This window comes from Rhinolophus ferrumequinum, chromosome 2, assembly GCF_004115265.2.
Source record: "Rhinolophus ferrumequinum isolate MPI-CBG mRhiFer1 chromosome 2, mRhiFer1_v1.p, whole genome shotgun sequence".
Classification (NCBI taxonomy): Eukaryota; Metazoa; Chordata; class Mammalia; order Chiroptera; family Rhinolophidae; genus Rhinolophus; species Rhinolophus ferrumequinum.
In genome coordinates this window covers 106,258,507-106,276,678 of record NC_046285.1, presented here as the reverse complement: position 1 = coordinate 106,276,678, position 18,172 = coordinate 106,258,507, and the positions used below count along the sequence as shown (strand labels likewise).

The window sequence follows — 18,172 nt, the reverse complement described above, 5'->3', positions numbered from 1 at the left end:
CGAGAAGATGCTGGCTACGGACCGGGAAGAGGGTCCTCACCAGAACATGCCCGTGCTGGCACCCTGATCCCCGACTTCCGGCCTCCGGAACGGTGAGAAATCAGTGTTGTTTACAGCCGCTCAGTCTGTGGTTTTCTGTCAGAGCAGCCTGATGGAGCAAGGCAGGGCAAGATACACACTCAGACCCACACACACGTTTCCTGTCAGCGCCCAGGCACGTGTGTCAGAACGTGACACACTCATGTTTGATCGCTTGGCTTGTGTCTTTGTTTCCAGAGCATGAGAGTGCCTGTGCCTGTGTGCCATCGAAGTCACTCAGCCTTTAAATCAGACTCAGAAATGACTGCCACCCAGGGAGGGGCAGGTGGGCCTCGTCCCGCTGGCCTGGGATCATGCCTGTCAAGTCTGCAGTCTCGGCGTAATCATTGCTATCACCTGGACACTCTGAAGTGCCCCTGTTTGGACAACTCCTTACACGGTCACCTCCCCGTGGGGCCTCCCCGGGTGTGGGCTGCCACGTGCCTGGGCCTCCTGGACCAGAGCCTGGCTGGGCCCTGACCAGGAAGTGACAGTTTTGCATTTCCCACAAGAATTGTTGCCGTAGCCTCCCGAGACAAGGAACTTGGAAGAAAAGACCAGGTGGGGATTACTGGGGTGACGTGTGGGAGCATGGGAAGGGATTCAACAAACATGAGGTGACGGACTAGCCAGGGAGTCACAGAGAGCGACCATCAGATGGGCACCGAGAGGGCAGGGGACAGGTGTGGGATCACAGGCCTGCAGTCAGTAGTGCAGACAGGGTCCTGGGGAGGGGGCACCGGGCACTGGGCAGAGCCGCCCCCTCACAGGGGAGCTGGGTCAGGGTGCGAAAGGGGAGGGTCCCCGTGAGAAACCTGTCAAGATCATCAACCATGCCCTTCTCCTCCTCTCACCGACAAAGTACAAGTTAAACAGACGCTCAGAGCCGATGTCCCTCCCTCAGTGTATTGGTTTCCTGCCACCACAAAAAGCCACAAACTGGTGGTGTAAACAACAGGAATCTGCTCTCCCACGTTTCTGGAGAAAAGTGTGAGGTCAAGGTGTTGGTCTCATCAGGGCCGGGCTCCCCCTGCGGGAATCAAGGGAGGGGCCTCCCTGCCTCTTCCAGGCTGTGGTGGCCGCCTCAGTCCAGGGCGTCCTGGCTCTCAGCTGCACCTCTCCAGTCTGTGCCTCGGCTGTCACATGCATCGCCCTGCGTGTCTGCATTCACATCGGCTTCCTCCTGTGTCTGTTTCTGCATCTCTTCCCCTCTTATAAGGATGCCACTCAAGCTGGATTTAGGACCTACCCTACTGCAGTGTGACCTCATCTTAGCTTAAACAATTACACCTATTCCCAGAAAGCCACGCTCCGAGGTTCCAGGAAGGACGTGAATTTGGGGAGGACACGATTCTACCCAGCACACTTGGCAGTCACTTAGTGACAATGGTTTGTTTCACAGGGAAGAAATCTGAAACCCAAGAGAGGTCGGGAGCTTGCCCAACTCGGGCTGGTGGGAGGACCGGGCTCCCTGGGGTCTCCTGCTGCTGCCCGGGCCTTTCAGGGACCATGTTCGCCCTCCTTCTAGGACATACTCAGCACAGGGCCCTGGCAGATGTGACTCGACGCCTTCCAGGTCCTCCCCTCGGTGGCTGTGAGACCTCGCTTCCTGCTGGAGCAGGGCCAGCTGCTCGGGTCTGGGTCCGGGAGGTGGGGCTGCCAATGACGGGCAGGTCTCCTCAGATACATCTGCTCCCCGGCTACCAGCTCTGTTTATTTCTGACTTATCTCTTCCTCTGGTGCCCTGGTCATCAGCCCGGTCATTCCTGGGGAGGTTTCCTTGTGATAGCACCTGGGCCGATGCAACAGCTCGAAAGCCAAAGCTGTGGAATCAGTGGTCACTGAGGCTGGAACCACCCCAAGGACACCTTGAGCCAGACAGCAGTTTCCCCTATGTGCTCAGGGGCTGTCACATACCCCCACCATCTGTGGTAGGATGAGAGGCATCCGAGGGCCCTCTCACTGGGACCCTGTCCCCCTCCCCTCCGCTGCACAGTTGCTGGGTGACACATTTGCAGGGTCTAACGCCCTCCCTGTTTGTCCTCAGTGGAAGCCACGCCAAAAGCCAGGAGGCTCCCCGAATCGATCCACTAGGATGGCTGCTCACATCCTGAAGCTTCGACGGGAGGAAACTGAGAACACAGAGGGAGCGGCCCGCCCCCAGGCAGCTGCAGAACGTGGTGACAGCTGGTCAGCAGGCGGCCCCGGGAGGTGTGGGACCCCAGGGCCCACCCAGGGATGCTGATGAGCATGACCTTGTACCTTCTTCTTCCACCTGGCTCTCTGCTGGCTTCAGTAACCAAGAGTGACCAGATTAGACGCCGAGAGGTGACACGTCCTAACGCTGTGTAGGACACCATATTTTCTGAGGGGTGGTGCGTTAGTACTACCTGTCTGGAACCCCCTCTGACCCTCACCCACCTGTGAACGCCTACCCATCCCTCAAGACCCAGTCAGGTTTCATCCTGATGAGAAGCCAGCTGTGCAGCATTCTGCCAGGTCTAATCGCATTGCATCACAAGTCACGCTTCAAGGCTTGTTCTTCCTCACAGGGCTGTGGGCTCTGAGGTCCGCAGCTCTGCCTGGTGTCCGTAGGGCCCAGCTCTCAGGCCAAGTGCCTGGCCCGTGATCCACTCTCGGTCCATGCTTGCTACACACATGTACCAATGGCCAGGCCATGCATCCTGCACCTCAGTCTCAGAGCCAGACCGCCTGCTACTTGGGCCCGTCCAGGTGGCCCTTACCTTCCCTGGGACAGCTGCACACCAAGCCCAGGGTGTGTGGTGTTTGTAGGGGGAGGGGGAGTTCCCTGGCTCAATGGATAGTAACGGAGTTTCACTGAAAGCAAAACACCAGCGGTGGCTCTGGGCGCGGATGCTCAGTGGGCTTCAGTCTCTGGATTACCTGCTTGGGGGCAGGGCCCTGGTATCCACATGGTTCTAGCCGGTGGAGACCAGGACACTCAAAGATGTTGCTTGTCAGAGCAGCCTTCGAATAACTGCCCCTTCTAGGCCCGTTTCTGAGGTGTTTGCACTTTCTGGAACGCGGCCCACGTCCACAGCCTGGCCAGGCCCAAGGGTGTTATGGGTGGGTAGGCAGAAGGTCTGGCTGGAAACAGCTCCCAGGAGTTTCTCCAGGAGGATCTTTTTCATAGCATAAAAATGGTGCCCTCTTTTAGCTTGGGTGCACTCCCTCCCTCTGGGAACAGAGCAAACGCCCTGAAAACAATGTAGGAATGGCTCTTCTCGTCTTCCCGCCTGCATTTGCCTTGGAGAAGGTGGGAGACCAGTGGCAGGCATTGCCCAAATCAGGTCATCGATGGCTCACTGAGTATAAGGGGCTGGGCCTGTGTGGGGACAGAGCCAGGAGTGCAGTTTCCAGGCTCTCGGCCTCACGTGGAAAGGTGCTGGCTCAGGTAGTAAATGGCCGTCAACTGTGACTGGATGGCCATCAGCTGTGGCTAGTTGGCCGTCAGCTGTAACCAGTGAGCCATTGGCCACTAATATAACTGCTGTGGCTAGGCTAGCAGAAAATGGGGGCTAGCAAGGAGATGGTGGCTGAGCCTGCAAGCGGAGCAGTAAGGGTTGAGAATTGTGTGGCTCCTGGTTCCTGTGTCTCCAACCCAGCCGCCAGCGAGACTATAGTGGTGTGACTCCCCTATCTATGGCTCCGTGGGTGTTCCTTTTTGGCCTCACCATGTCCTGCGTTCTTATGTGGGGAGCGGGAGCTGAGACCCCGCATGATACCCTGCATGACAGCCTGGAGAGTCCCACTGTGGGACACGGTCCTTGTCCCCAATGCGTGCACAGTCTGGCCCCATCGGTCACTCAATAAAGGACCATTCTGTGGGCAAACTTTTGGGTGCTCAGATCCCCCCAACCGGGAGGACTAAGTTCAACTATCCAGCTGCACCTGCTGCTGGGATGGCATGCAAAACCCACCTGAGGCTCCTGGAAAAGTCACTGGGTAACACTGGCAGCACCTGACAGGATGCCCCAGGCAGAAAAGAACTATGGAGACACCACAGTAACTAGAACACCATACGCTCTCTCCTGCACGGGAAGGGGGGAGGCTGTGAACAAGAGCCGAGATTGCAGGGCCCTACAGAGGGGGGCTGACCCCAGCTCCACATGGCCTTCTAGAGCAACCTCTGATGGCCACCTTAACTTCTGTGCCTTAGTTTTTTCCTCTGGAAAATGGGTATAACGATTCTCATGTCATTTAGATATGCTGTTATAAAACAATTTTCCAGATTTGCCTTCATTTAAAAAAAAAGCAAGCTGGGCATAGGTGTATGGTAAGTTCCCATTTGTGTTAAAAACGTGCTTAGATCTAGAGAACGTTCTGGAAAAATACTCAAGACCGTATCAAACACGGACACCACTAGACAGGAGGGCATCTTTAGCATTGTCTGATTTTCAAAACAATTGCACGTATTGTATTTTTATTACAATGTATTGAATACGTTTACTGACTACACTTATGGAAATGTAGTTCATGATAAAAATATTTTTTGCTGGATAAAAAGCAAAAAGGAAAGGACAGGAATGTGCCTTCCAGGAGTTGTGAGAGAACAATGAAATTGCACCTGACTCTTCAAGAACTCAGGGCTGATCTGGGAGTAAGTGGCGTGGGGACTCAAGTCATTGACTAGGGTAGCTTCTGGATTGCTCCTGGCAGGCTGAGCCTTGACCATCCCCCCAGGCCATGCAGACGGGGGCTGACACAGCCCTGCTCCCGGACAGAGGAGTGTCAACCCCAGCGTCACCAGTGGGGTCAGCACCACCCTCTCCCCTTCACGGAGGTGAGCCTGTGGGGCTTTCCCATCAAGCCCAGGGAACAGCAGGCGGGGCTAGAGCCAGAGGCAAAGCCTGTCCCCAGACAAACAGACTCCGGAATACCTGTGCAAACACAGGCGTATAAATGAGACTTCTTGGCAGAGGTGGCACATCCACTGAGTGGCCGGCTCACACAGCGCGCCCGTCACCATGGAGGCCAGACTGCCCTGGCTGCTGACAGTGGTCCTGGCCTTGGTGTTCTCCAGCTCGTCCGGGGAGTATGTGGGCCTGTGTGAGTACCTCTCTGACTTCTCTTCCCTCCACAGCAGGAAGGATGGGGTGGGGGCGGCTGGTGGCAGGGTGGGAACGCAGCACCAAGGGAAGGGGCACGGGAGACCCAGGCTTGGAGCTTTCTGTGGACTTGAGGAAGGCAATGGAGCCCCCACGTTAATTGAATAATTGCCATTTACCAGACACACACGTTTTCCCTCGACAGCCCTAGATATGGGTTTTGTTGTCCTCATTTTAGACAAGGAAACAGGCGCAGAAAGTTAATAACTGGCCTAAGGCAATCCTGCCCGTCAGCACTGAAAGCAGGATTCGAACCCAGGCCTGCCTGGCTGGCAGCCAGCCCCCAGACCACCATCCCGTCACCTGCTTTGCTAGACTTACGAATCACAACACAGGCCTTTATGCTTTGTGTTGACGCAATCACAAAACAAAAGGGAAGACAAATGACAAGGATTCCTTCCAGAACAATTCTGAAATTGTTTAGCCCTTGCAGTGTAACTCCAGGCAGGAGATGTGACCGTTTCATTATCCCAGCTTTGAAGAAACGAGGGTGTGGCTTTTATCAGCTCACCTCTGTAGCCGTGTCAAAGGCAGCGTTCCCAGACTTGGCACCTCCCGATTCACCTGGAGCCCAGGATGCTCCAATTACACGTCTCTGGGTGGGAGCGGGGGTGGGCATCAGTCGTAGTGAGAGGTCCCCCGTGGGTCCCAATGTGAGCAAAGTTTGGGAACCATGGGAGTGAGGACTTACACACTGGCAGCAATAGAAGAGGATTTAAGAGACTTCGTGTGATTTCTATTTTCCTAAGGAAAAGTTAGGTGATGAGGCAAAGGGGACATACTAACCTTAGACGTACAGGTTTGCTTGAAAAACGAACATTGAAGACTGGAGGATGTAAGGGAAGGTGTGACAAGCCAAACAATTTGGGGACAGGGAGGTGCAGGAAAGAAGTGAAAAACTCAGCGTGCATTGTGGTTTTCTCTATTGGATGTATATCTTCTGTTACACTTTTCATTTAAAAAGAAAGGGTGGGAGGGATTTTCGTTGATAAAACAGTAAAAGGGAACTTTGTTTCTGGGTTCAAGGGACCTGGTCCATGGCTTCTGCCCGCTGAAGGGAGCCTAGGCCCATGCTGACTTCCTGAGGTGCTAAGAGCACCCGGGCAGATGACCAGACTTCCTACAGAACATTTCTCTTTAAATATTTACACGGAAAAAGCATCCTCCTCGAGCCAATGTGGGTGGGGGGTCACATATTTGGGACTCGGGATGGGGGTGCAAACTTGCAAACTGAAGCCAGCAGACCAACCCCAAGTAGCGCCCTGGCAGCTGACTGGGCTTTGTCTGGCACAGCGGAGAACCAGTGTGCCGTCCCGGCCAAGGACAGGGTGGACTGCGGCTATCCCCAGGTCACCGCTGAGCAGTGCAATAGCAGGGGCTGCTGCTTCGACTCCAGCATCCCCGGGGTACCCTGGTGCTTCAAGCCACTGGAGAAGTCAGGTAAGCCAGCCCCACAGGCACCAGGCCCTTTGTGGGCCTGCGATGGCTCCTCCGGGTCCCCCTGGGCCCTGGGCCATGCTGTCCGTTGGTGGACGCCTCAGTCAGAGGCTTCGTGTCCAGGGCAGTCAGCTGCCAGTGGCTGTCCCCGGCTGTCCTGTTGCCGAGCGGTTTGTGCAAAATGTAAAAGCAATCGTTTCCAAAAAGTATTCAAAGTCAAGGTATTATGTAGAAAGAACTAGTTTAAAATTATCTTGGAGTACGTGTGGAAAGCTGGGCCGACTTTCCAGGAGGTATTCAGCAAACCAGCCAGCCACCATTATCTGTGACATGCAGATAGCAGACGGGTGGCAGCACCAGGCCTGCAGCCCTGGTGTCTCTCCGTACCCTGCCACCTTCCCCCCACCCCGCCTCACCACGAAGCACCCCTCCTGCTCCCTCCCTGGGTGGTGCAGTGGGGTGCAGGACAACCACCGGGGAGCCCCACGTCAGCAACAGATGGCGTGCACACGGGTGGCTGCTGTCTGGGCCCTGCCGGCCCCACCCCACACATCCTGGGCGTGGAGGTCACCATAAGCCACCTGGCAGCCCAAGTGCCAGCTCACCTCTGAGGAGGACATAGCTACGTTAGGCGCCTTCCTGGAGTCAGCACCCTGGGGGCCGCTCTTGCCCTTTGTCCCAGGATAATGAGGAAGGGGCTGCCCCCCAGCTGGTCAGTAACGGGGTCCCTGCCCACTGCCCAGGGAGGACCTCCTCCCCATTGCCAGCAGATCCGGGCAGAGGTCTAGATAAGGTTTTGGGACCAGGAGGCAGAGCTACCCATTGTCCCTTTGCTGGGTGTCCTTATTCTATCTATTCCTCAGCCTGGGGTGACACCTTCTTTTCTGGACATGGGGTGTCCCCTGGGGCTTGGCAGGACATGTGGCTGTTCTCCCACAGGGTGGGGGACTCAACACGTCCCCAGTGACTTGGGGGAGAATGCAGCCTAAGGCGCTGAACTTGGGTTCTGTCTTGACCTTGAGAAGCTGGGTGTCGGGTGGGTGGAGACCAGACCTGCTCACGGTAATGCATCCTGTGCTTTGTTTCCAGAATGTACATTTTGAAGCCACGCCCACTGCCCCTGGACACCCTGGGAGGTGAACGTCCACATCCAGGCACTCTGCCCGCTCATCTCTGCCTTTCTATCACCCTGCTCCTGGCAAGGCTTCATCTGAAAGTTGATGTCTGGGGCCTGATGTCTTAAAGAATAAAGATCCATGCTCAGCACAAGGCCAGGTGTTCATTCCTGAGACTTTATGTTGTTGTGTTTTATTTCTGCCAAGTTGCTCTCACTCCCTTCTCAACAATTCACAGGTGGGGGATGGCAAGGGGTGTCATAGCATCTCTGACAGAGGGTCTGTCCCAGCCTCGTGAGCAGGAAAATAACCCCGAAGTAGCTACACCACTTGCAAGGATGTTGCAAACCTCAGACCTAGTGCTGACAAGGTGGGGAGGGCCAGCGACCTCCCTAGTGGTCACCTCTACCTGCGGGTTGAGAAAAGACATTTCAAATGTAAGTTTCAAAAAACAAATTATTGAAGTCTTTCTTGGTGAAGAGGAAGCCAATAAAACCATCTTAGAAGCTGGCACCTTCTTGCTATTTATTTGCAAGTCAAGTTTGTCGTGGCATGGATTAATAACCCCTGGTCATTCACAAAAGACGAAAGCGTTCACAGACTCTACAAAGTGGTAGAGTGAGAAAACGTTTTATTACAGTTAGGAAGAGAGAAAATGCCCATGGCAGTGTGCAAAGAGGATGGCTGCCCCAGCTTGTAAGGAGAGAAACGCCGGGGTGGGCGTCACTGGGGCAGAGACCAGAGTCTAAGAGTGGACATCCGCACCTCGTTTCAGGTTAGCGTTTTCTTATATAGGAAAGGGGGAGTCAGGCAGGTTTGAGGGCTGACATCCTTCCTGGGGTCTGGTCTGTCTGAAGACGATGTTATCTCCCGACTCTGGACTCAGACTCGGCCATCGAGGCCTGGGGCTTTTTGTCACCTGCAAAAACTACAAGGGAGCGGTAAATCGGAGTCCAGTGTCTGCGCACCTGAGGATTAAGACATTGTTCTTTTCCAGGTTAGGACGTTGTTAATTAGCCTTGAGAAAGGGAACAAACAGAGTTCTTCAGTTAATCAGTGAGGGGACAAACAAAAAGAAAACAGGTGAATATCAGGATGGATCAAACTGCAAACAGACTAGGTTAAATTACAGGTAACTGGATAGCCAGCTACGCGGTGAGTCACACTGCAAACTAGCTAAGTCTAACTGCATTATTGATTCCCTGAATTTCACCCTTACGAAGTTTAACCTCTGTTTCACCTTGGGTGGATTTCTCTTGCTTTCTTCTGAAAATGGACGCAGCTACATGAACAAATGGAGCAGTTGCGCTGTGAAGATTCCGTCTCAAGTCCTCAGGAAGTCTTTTGAACCCCTCGAGAAGCACTGTCCCCACCCCGTATTCTGGGACACCAGGAGGGTTTCTAAGGCGGGAAGACCACCCTACACCCACTGGTTTCAACATTCGCTCAGGCTGAGTGTCCTGTGCTATTTCTGCTGATGGAAGTCTCAGGTCACAGAGACAATCCTACCACACGCCGTCAGAAAGCAGTGCTGCCCTCGGAGGGGGTCCTTGGTCGGAGAAGCCCCATCCGTTCCGCTGGCAGAGCCCCAGCTCCCTTCAAACCACAGCTTTTGTTTGGGGCTTGCACTTGGGGCCAGGTCCCTGGAGGTGTTTCTATCCTTGTCTTGCAGATAAGGAACCTGTCCCATGGCCCCTGCTGAGAGGGACCGCGTCGGGATGTCCAGGTCTGAGTCCTGAGCCTTGTGTTTCCCTTCTAATGCCCAGCAGCTACACCTTCCAGGCCTGGGGGCCTTTCCAGGGACATCTCAGACCGAGGAACACCGACAGGGCACAGCATCTGCACTCAGGACCCTGCTGGGACCCGAGCAGTTCTCACCTGGATCCTTCTCTCCCCACAGACCACACCCAGACTTTGAGGCCAAACCTGAGCTTTGCAGGAGGGATGTAGGGGTCACCCCGGGCCCAGGGCATCAGCCTCAGGTCAGGCCCCACAGCTGCTGCTTTGGCACTGCCCATGTGCCCAGCTGATAAAGAGCTCTGCTCTTTCCCTCGCTACCCACCTGTGGCCTCCCCTCTAGGGCGACACTCTCTGCATCCTGGCTGCGTGGCTTATCTGTGGTGACCCCCCACACACACATTTCAAAAGAGTCCCTTGCTGATCTCTGCCGATCTCTGCCATCCCTGAGCCCTGCTCTTTCAGCTCTGGACACCGCCCACCACCGTGTCCCCACCCATCCCTGGACTGCCTGGCATCTGCCACGGTGCCCAGGGGGGACGGGTCCCACCCCAGGACCTGCAGCTGGGGGCCACCACCCTCACCACTGACTGCAGAGCTGGTCCCATCTCCACGGCCGCACCTGTCCCTCCCTTAGCTATGACAACGCTTCTGGCATGTTTTCAATGGTTCACCACTTACTCTTGCTGCCCTGTGTGTGGTGGTTTAGGTTTGTCACCATCCAGTGGAAAAGCATGACACTGGGAGATTTGTTATGTGAGGTCTGGTTGGAAGAGCAAGACTCCCTCTGACGTGGCACGTCAGTCCCCACGTGCAAGCCCCCATGCCTGGGCTGGGCCCGGCAACTGCCCTCATCCTGCCCGAGGGACTCCATCCTGTCCTTCCTCTCTGACTGTCCTGAGTCATATCTGTTCATATCTGTCAGATCGTGGTGGCTCCCCGAACCCACCCCAAAGATGTGCGAACTGCCTGGGAATGGAGGTGCCACCTCAGCCCCAGAGGGCCTCAGCTCGTGCTCCCTTGGCCCTGGGTACGGACTTCTGGAAAACTGCTGAGGTTCCCATCCTGTGGCTCAGGAGTCCCTGCCCTGTGGCCAGGCATCCCAAGGGTTAAACAGCTGGTGGGGTTTCATGCTGTGGCTGGGGGCGCTCAGAGGAGGCTTCCCAGGAAGGACGGGGACACGTGCTTCCCACACTGGTTGCACAGCCCTGAGGCTGGGGGAAGAGCCAAGCCCTGGATCAGTGACAAGGAGAACCCCCCACCTTAGTGGCAGAAAGACCCTGACACTCGTGCCCCCCACCCTTCTCAGATGGAGCCCGAGGCCCCCGTGAGCTGTCACCGTCTACCCGTCACTCAGTGGCCACTGCTTTTACGACAGGACCACAGACATGTATAGAGCCTATAAAATGTATTATTATACATGTTGGATTGAGGTTTGCAAAACAAGTTGTTTACTAGTAGGGACAGGACTACGGCCGCACGTGTGTGAGACTGATGAGAATAAAGTGATGGTAAATACGTTTATGTTTGTATGTGAAACTGAGCACAACAAAATTGAGTCATAAACATGTTCACCTAAGAGATCAACCACGTGTGGTTCTCACCTAAGAGGTAAACAAGGCCAAGGAAAAGAGGATAAAGGCAGAACTCCAGGGGCAGACGGGCGGCTCAGTTTGGTAGAGTGTGAGCTCTGGGCAGTGGGGCTGCTGGTTCGATTCCCACATGGGCCAGCGACCTGCACCCTCCGCAACTAGAATGAGGTCAATGAGCTGCCGCTCAGCTCCTGGGGGGCCAGATGGCTCAGTTGGTTGGAGTGCGGGCTCTCAACAACAAGGTTGCCAGTTCAACTCCCGCAAGGGATGGTGGGCTGCGCCCCCTGCAACTAACAACAGCAACTGGACCTGGAGCTGAGCTGCGCCCTCCACAACTAAGATTGTAAGGACAACAACTTGACTTGGAAAAAGTCCCGGAAATACACACTGTTCCTCAATAAAGTCCTGTTCTCCTTACAAAATCTTAAAACAATAAAAAAGAAAAAAGAAAGAAAAGGCGGAACTCCAAAGCAATGCCATGAGTGGCCCGACTGGGGGCTCCAGCTAAGACCGTCTGCGAGGCTCTGAGCGAGACAGTCTGAAACGTTCCTCCGGGATGTTCACGTCTGGGCGATCCGACAGAGTCCTCTGCGAGGGGCAAGCCGCGACACTCGGGGACTCTCCGAAGCTCTTCCCTGCAAGACCAGCTCGTCTCAGACCCGTCCTGGGCCCAGTCGTCTCTCCCAAACCAGGGACCTTCTCCACCTCGACTGACTCTGGGACTTGGTTGGTTATTAAATTCTATTCTGTTCTGTATAACCTGCGCTTGCCAGAGCATTGGCCTCTGGAGGCACATTGGCTGCCAAATAAAGCTGTGTTACTCACTGTGTCTGAACCTGTGCGTCAGGACTTTGTTCCCCACACGCGTCACGCAGGGACACAGGGCCCTGCTGAGGGGTTAATGTCCCCTTGGCTTTCAGGAAGAGACTGAAATGTGGCGACTGCCTTACAGGCGCTTGCGACACGACACCACCCAGGGGTGGTCCTCCCCGCTCCCAGATGGTGCTTCTATTCCATGGTCTCCCGTTCAGGACCCCAGTCTTGACAGTGTGCTTCCCTCGGACTCAGGGAGACCCCAGGCCAAGTTCAGAGGAGGTAGCCACCATCCTCCCAGCACAGGAGGCCCTTCCAGTGACCACCCTGCCCAGGAGAATTGTCCACATGTGGGGGACTGGAAGGGGGGGGCTTAATTTTCTTGTCCTGGGACTCAAACTTCTCTCTGTTGTTCCTGCAGGGGGCATGGGGGAAGTCAGGCTCGGCTGTCTGCCCCATATGTCCTGGGGAGCCGGGTCAAGGTGAAGGCTAGCCCCTCCCCCAAAGCCAGTGCTTCAGGAAGGTTCAGCAATGGACGTGGACATTAGAATCACCTGGGAAGTTATAAAAAGTCTCAGGGTCTCTGTGGTGGGCCCGGCCCCGGTAACGTCCAGACAGGCAGAGAAGCCTGGCCCACCTGCCTCTGAGGGCAGGACCGGGATGTGACGTCACGAGCACAAGCGCTTCAAACTGGAGACGCAAATGCAGACCCAGGGTTCAGGATTGTTCCTCTCCAGGCGGCATTCAAAACTACACTAACACGCAAAACCTGTGGCTCCCTTGTGCCCACAGGGTCTCTGGGCCAGACGACCACAGACATCTGGGGACCCCACCAGGCCACTTTTTAAATTACATTAAAATATCATTTATCTTGATTACTGAGTTTGGGGCACCCCCTTCAATTTCGTGCCTCATCCTAGCTCCACGGGAGTCTGTAACATTCTCATAGTGAGTTCACAGCCCACTGACAATGATGGAGTGACACACGCAAGCCCACGGAGCGGTCCCATCTGACCTGGTCCAAACCACGTGGTGAGCAGCAGCCCCCTCTGCTGGCTGACAGGAGTAACTGCGGCTTCCTGCAATTCCAGCTGTAGCCTGGCTTCGTGCCTCCCCTTCTAAATCCATTTATTAAGATACCCAGCACCCAACTACCTTTGCCTCCAACAGCATCCAATCCTGATAATCCCTATTTCCCTGAACCTCCCCAAACTCACGTAACACAAGCCCAATCCTATAATAAGTCCTTTCTAACATCTTACTGAGAGCCCCGTGATGTGTGCTGTTCCTGGCTGCCACAGGTCCAACCCAAGCTGACTGCACGTCTTCTCCTGGGGTTTTTGGTGGGAGGGTGTCTGCACGACCCAGGCCAAAGCCTTGGTGAGGCCGGTGGGGGCACAGGGACACGTGGTCTCGCCCAGTGGTTCTCAGTGGGCCACAGGAGACAGCTGGAAATCTGCAGGCACATTTCCGAGTGTCCCGTGAATAGGGGAGGGGCATTACTGGCATTGAGTGGACACAAGGCCAGAGATGGCCAGTGTCCTAAGGTCTTTACAACACCCTTCTGGACGCTCAGGGCAGCCACAAACCTGTGTAGGCGTAGGACGATCTCGGGTTAAGATTTAACCATAAGTTTCATTTTTACCCTGAAACTTATAATTAACACCTGAGGCTTATTGATCACAATCTCAGTGGTCTACCAGGCTCCTGCCACTATTGTTCCTGGTTGCTGACTCCACCAGAGAATCACGTGGCCAGAGGGAAGGATCCATGCAGACCCCCAGAACCATCACGTAACCTTTGGAAACGCCCCGATTTTTCCCTTAAATACCTCCAGCTGGTCTGAGAATGGAGGGCAGTTTTTGGAGGTGTTAACCCGCTGCCTTCTCAGACCACCGGTGCTCTGATAATAAATGCTTATTCTATGACACAATTCTTGTGTCGGTCTATTGGCTGAGCGGCGCAGGCAGCACGAGTCCCAGGCTCAGTTGACTTCTGGTTTCATAAATAGCAATGGCTATGGCTGCTATGTATGCCTCCAGAGGGAGCTGTAAGCAGTCTCGCTGAACCCCCAGGTTCCAGAAGGGTCTGGGAGGGCACCCCAAATGTCCTGGAACCTCGCTTAGGTGTGCTAGCCCAGGGGAGCTGGAGGGAATGGATGTGTGGAGCGGATGTCTGGGGGAGGCCCACCCCAACCTCCTGGGGTTCACTGAGAAGTGCCCCAGAGTAGGTCAGGAAGAACCCTGCCCTGCCTGTGGGAGCCAGGATCCCAGGAAGCCCCCAGCTCGCTCTGCAGGGGAGCCAGGACAGAATTCACTCCAAAGTGCCTACGTGGGGGCTTTAAGTTCAGCAGCAGGGAAAAGTCAAGTCAGTTTTTTGCACGATCAATGTTTTCAGTGAGGGTGGTGGACCAAAAAAAGGGCTACATAGGAAACCTAACAAGTTCAGGGGAGGCCGGCATGGCGGGCCCTACAAACTGAGACTGAAATCAACCACATAGGATAGGCTGAACATGAAAATTCCCAACTAAAAGCAAGTCACGGTGGGTAGTCATGGAGGCCTGTATCTTCCTTGACAAAGGTCAATCTTTACCTTAAATGAGCCTGTCTATCATCTTTTTGCATCTAAGATGACAGATCTTTGAAATGTCAGAGTAATGTCTTTTTCCAGACCCCTCAGGACACACCCCCAGAGCACAGACCACCGAACCCCTCATTGTTATCTTGTTGTCCGAATACCACCTCTATGTGCTGTAAATGTGAACTGTTAACTATCCCGCATCCACCATGTAAAAGATATGTCTCCCCACGATTTTTTTATCCAATCCCAGAGACTCCCCTGCTTTGCTTTCTCCCGCCCCCTTAATCTACCACCCACGGATTTCACGAAACCCTCTTTAGGATTCCTCCTTTGATTCTAATGTATAAAATAAGCTGCAAAACTGCTGTTCTCTGGAGCATTTTCTCAGTCCGTTGAGATTTTGCTTTCCAACAATTGTCATCATTTTTGCTCAAATAAATTCATCAAAATTCTCTACAGGTTTGGACGTTTGTTATGTTGACAGGCTGGATACGTGTCCACCACATGTCTTGTGTGTCTGCCCAGGTGTGCAGCTGCCTCCCGTTTCTGAGTGAAGCCCATGGGTCACAGTGATACCTGGGAGCAAGGGGGGAGGAAGATGGAGAGGTATAGGACTCCTGAGTCTTTTCTGCCTGGGGCGGGTGGTTTCTGCCAGCAGGAGTGTTGTCCAGTGCCTTTAATCCTGCCCCCTAGCGTAACACTGGCTGACACCCAGAGTGACTGGTAAAAATGAGCAAAGCTAATATTGACCAAGCACTTAGCATGTGTCAAACACCAATCACACCTGAGATCTGTGAACTCATCCGATGCCCTAAGCAATCCCAGGGGTTGGAGGCATCCCTCCTCCCCCATGTCCCCATTTTCAGAGGAGGAAGTAGACAGGGAGCCACATAGTAACCTGCTCGGTATTTGCAGCCAGGAAGGAAGCCTGGGTGGATGCACCTACAGCAGGAGGTGGTGGAGGGCTCACAGCCTTTTTAGAGAACTGTGGCTGAATTACCTTGTTTCCCCGAAAATAAGACCTAGCTGGACCATCAGCTCTAATGCGTCTTTTGGAGCAAAAATTAATATAAGACCCAGTATTTTATATTATATTATATTATACCCAGTCTTATAGTAAAATAAGACCAGGTCTTATATTAATTTTTGCTCCAAAAGACGCATTAGAGCTGATGGTCCAGCTAGGTCTTATTTTCAGGGAAACGGTACAACACCTCCCACAGGTCATTTGCTGTGAAGTCATTTTATAAGCAGCAGCAAATATCGGGCAAAGAAATTAGACAGTTAACTAGTTTTCCACCTTGTTTGATGGTCCGAGACAATTTTCTAGGTTTAAAAATGAAACGCTGACATGCTGACAAACTAAACATGAATAATTACTCCTAAGTACTCGCTTTCCAGGAGCCAGCACAGAACCCTGCTGAGCCCAATTCAGTCCTGGAGTTCTGTGCAGCCCTCTGGGAGTTGCCAAGAGGTGTGTGGTCTTCTTTGGGGATTTTAAACAACACCCGTGGCTCTGGGCAGTCAAGTTAATTGAGTACCCAGAGAGTGCTAATCGGTTTTAAAATTTGGGGTTGGGGAGTGCTACCATGTGAACCAGAAGCTTTTTCTTTCTTTTTATCCAAAGTGCAGTGAGTAATCTTACATTTATGCTTACTTTACAAATGAGGAAACTGAGAGAAATTTGCTTCAGGACACAGAGCCTCACCAAGGTTCCAGCCTGAGACATGCTGGCCACTTTTGTATAGTCATCACCGGTGGACGTCAGGGCACTGTGGACACTCAGCTGTCCACGTCCAGGGCCCACATGGCCTTTATACTTGCCCACAAAATCTCCCCACCTCCTGGTCACTGCACCTCTAGAATTTCTGTTCACTAGTGGCTCAGGGTGAATTCAAATAATGATGAATTGTGCTTCATAAGCTCCAGGGATCGTTTTGACATCAAATACCTTCCTCACTGACTTGGAAGTGGTACACATTTCTAGAACGTTCCAGAACCCATGGAATGAGAACGTCGAGTTGCCCAGGATAAGCCAGACCCCCTTGCTTCTGGTGGGAAGGGACGGGAAACATTAGGTTCCTCCCCCTCCCCACCCTCCCCTACCCCCACATACGTGCAGCGGGGCCACTAAACCTATAATTATTTCCTGTGCTGTTTATATGCCTTTCCCCGCCTCTTGAATTTAAGTACAGTTGGTCATGAAAAGCACTGCTTCAACAGTTCTTATTTGGCAGTGGTTCCTTCTGTGTTGGTTGGATAGCTCTGTATTGTTCCAGAATATGTTGGAATTCACTGAAACTCATCACTCTATTCCAAGAATTCTTAAACTTTTAAGGCCACAGAGAGGGGGTTTGCTCGGTTCTCAGACACCGATACAAAGTCAGAGGAGCAAGAGATGCCTTCGGGGTGGGCGTGGGGGTAGGCCTGCGAGGGGCAGGCATAACAGGGGGTCTCAGACCTCACTGGGGGTGGGTCTGACACTTCTGGACTGAGGGGGCAAGGAAGAAGCACTGCGTGGGTAGGGCCTCAGACTGCAGCCAAGTTCAGACAAGTCCCCAAACCGAAATGCCCGCAGAGGAATCTTGTGTCAGGGAGGAATGGCCTGGGGAGCAGCAGGGGACGAGTGGCCTGGTGTGAGGGCTGTGGTTCCCAGGGGCCAATGCCTGTCAGTCAGCTGTGTTCCTACATTAGGTTCTCTCAGAGGGACATCTGGGTGGCAGGTGCCACATCTCCAGGGTTTTCACAGAATCTCCTCCCTTGCCCTGTGTTTGCTCTCAGGCCCTTCAGGGTGCTGGGCTGCAAAGGCTGGAAAGTCTCCCCTTGGACCTCCAGTCTTCCGGGTCCAAGAGGCACTGTTGTGTATTGGAAAGTTAAGAGACTCTGTGCCTCAATGTCCCCATTGGCAAAATGGGGACAATTGCAATAGCTGTATCAGAGGGTGTTTAATGGCTGTGAAAGCAACACGCAAGCTCAGAAAGACCCTGGGAGGTCTGAGCCAGCAGACCTTGGTCCAGCTGCTTTGCGGTGGGGGTTCTCAAACTTTCTTCCTTAGCTTGTATGGTGCTTTTGAAATCTAAATGTGCTTTATGCTGAGTGAAATAAGCCAGACACCAAGGCCATATGTTCTTTGATTGCACTATATACCGTGTCCAGAACAGGAACAGGAAGTGGATTAATGGTGTCAGGGCTGAGGGAGGGGGTATGGAGAGTGACTGCTGATGGGGAATGAAATGTTCTGGAACTAGAGAGTGTTAAGAGCTGCACAGTTCTGTGAAACACTAAAAAGCAGGAATTGTGCTTTAACAGGGTGAATTTTATGGTATGTGAAATGTGCTTATATCTTTCTTTGTTGATATACTGACTTTAGACAAAGTCCGACTTTCTGCTGAGAATTGAGTTTGTTTCTGTGGGGACAGAGTCCCAGAGAGCAGTTTCCAGGCTCTCGGCCTCACGTGGAAAGGTGCTGGCTCGGGTAGTAGATGGCCATCGGCTGTGACTAGTTGGCCATCAGCTGTTACCGTTTAGCCATTAGCCACTGATAGAACTGCCGGGGCTGAACCAGCAAGCACAGATTGCAGATTGTGGATGGTGGAGTGCGGATTGTGGATTGCAGATTTCAGTTAGCAAGTGAGGTTGGTTGGCAGAGAAGCAGAAGGCGGTTTGCAGATCGTGTGGCTCCTGCTTCCTG

General features: G+C 53.5%; 1 protein-coding gene across 1 annotated transcript; it reads left to right on the top strand.

Moving 5' to 3' along the window:
• The first annotated feature begins 5,054 nt into the window (after window positions 1-5,054).
• On the top strand, window positions 5,055-7,933 carry LOC117031805 (trefoil factor 3). Its single transcript, XM_033122547.1, has 3 exons — window positions 5,055-5,148; window positions 6,501-6,647; window positions 7,734-7,933. Exons 1-3 carry the CDS (start codon window positions 5,067-5,069, stop codon window positions 7,745-7,747), a joined length of 243 nt encoding a protein of 80 aa, XP_032978438.1. The 5' UTR covers window positions 5,055-5,066; the 3' UTR covers window positions 7,748-7,933.
• The last annotated feature ends 10,239 nt before the right edge of the window (window positions 7,934-18,172 follow it).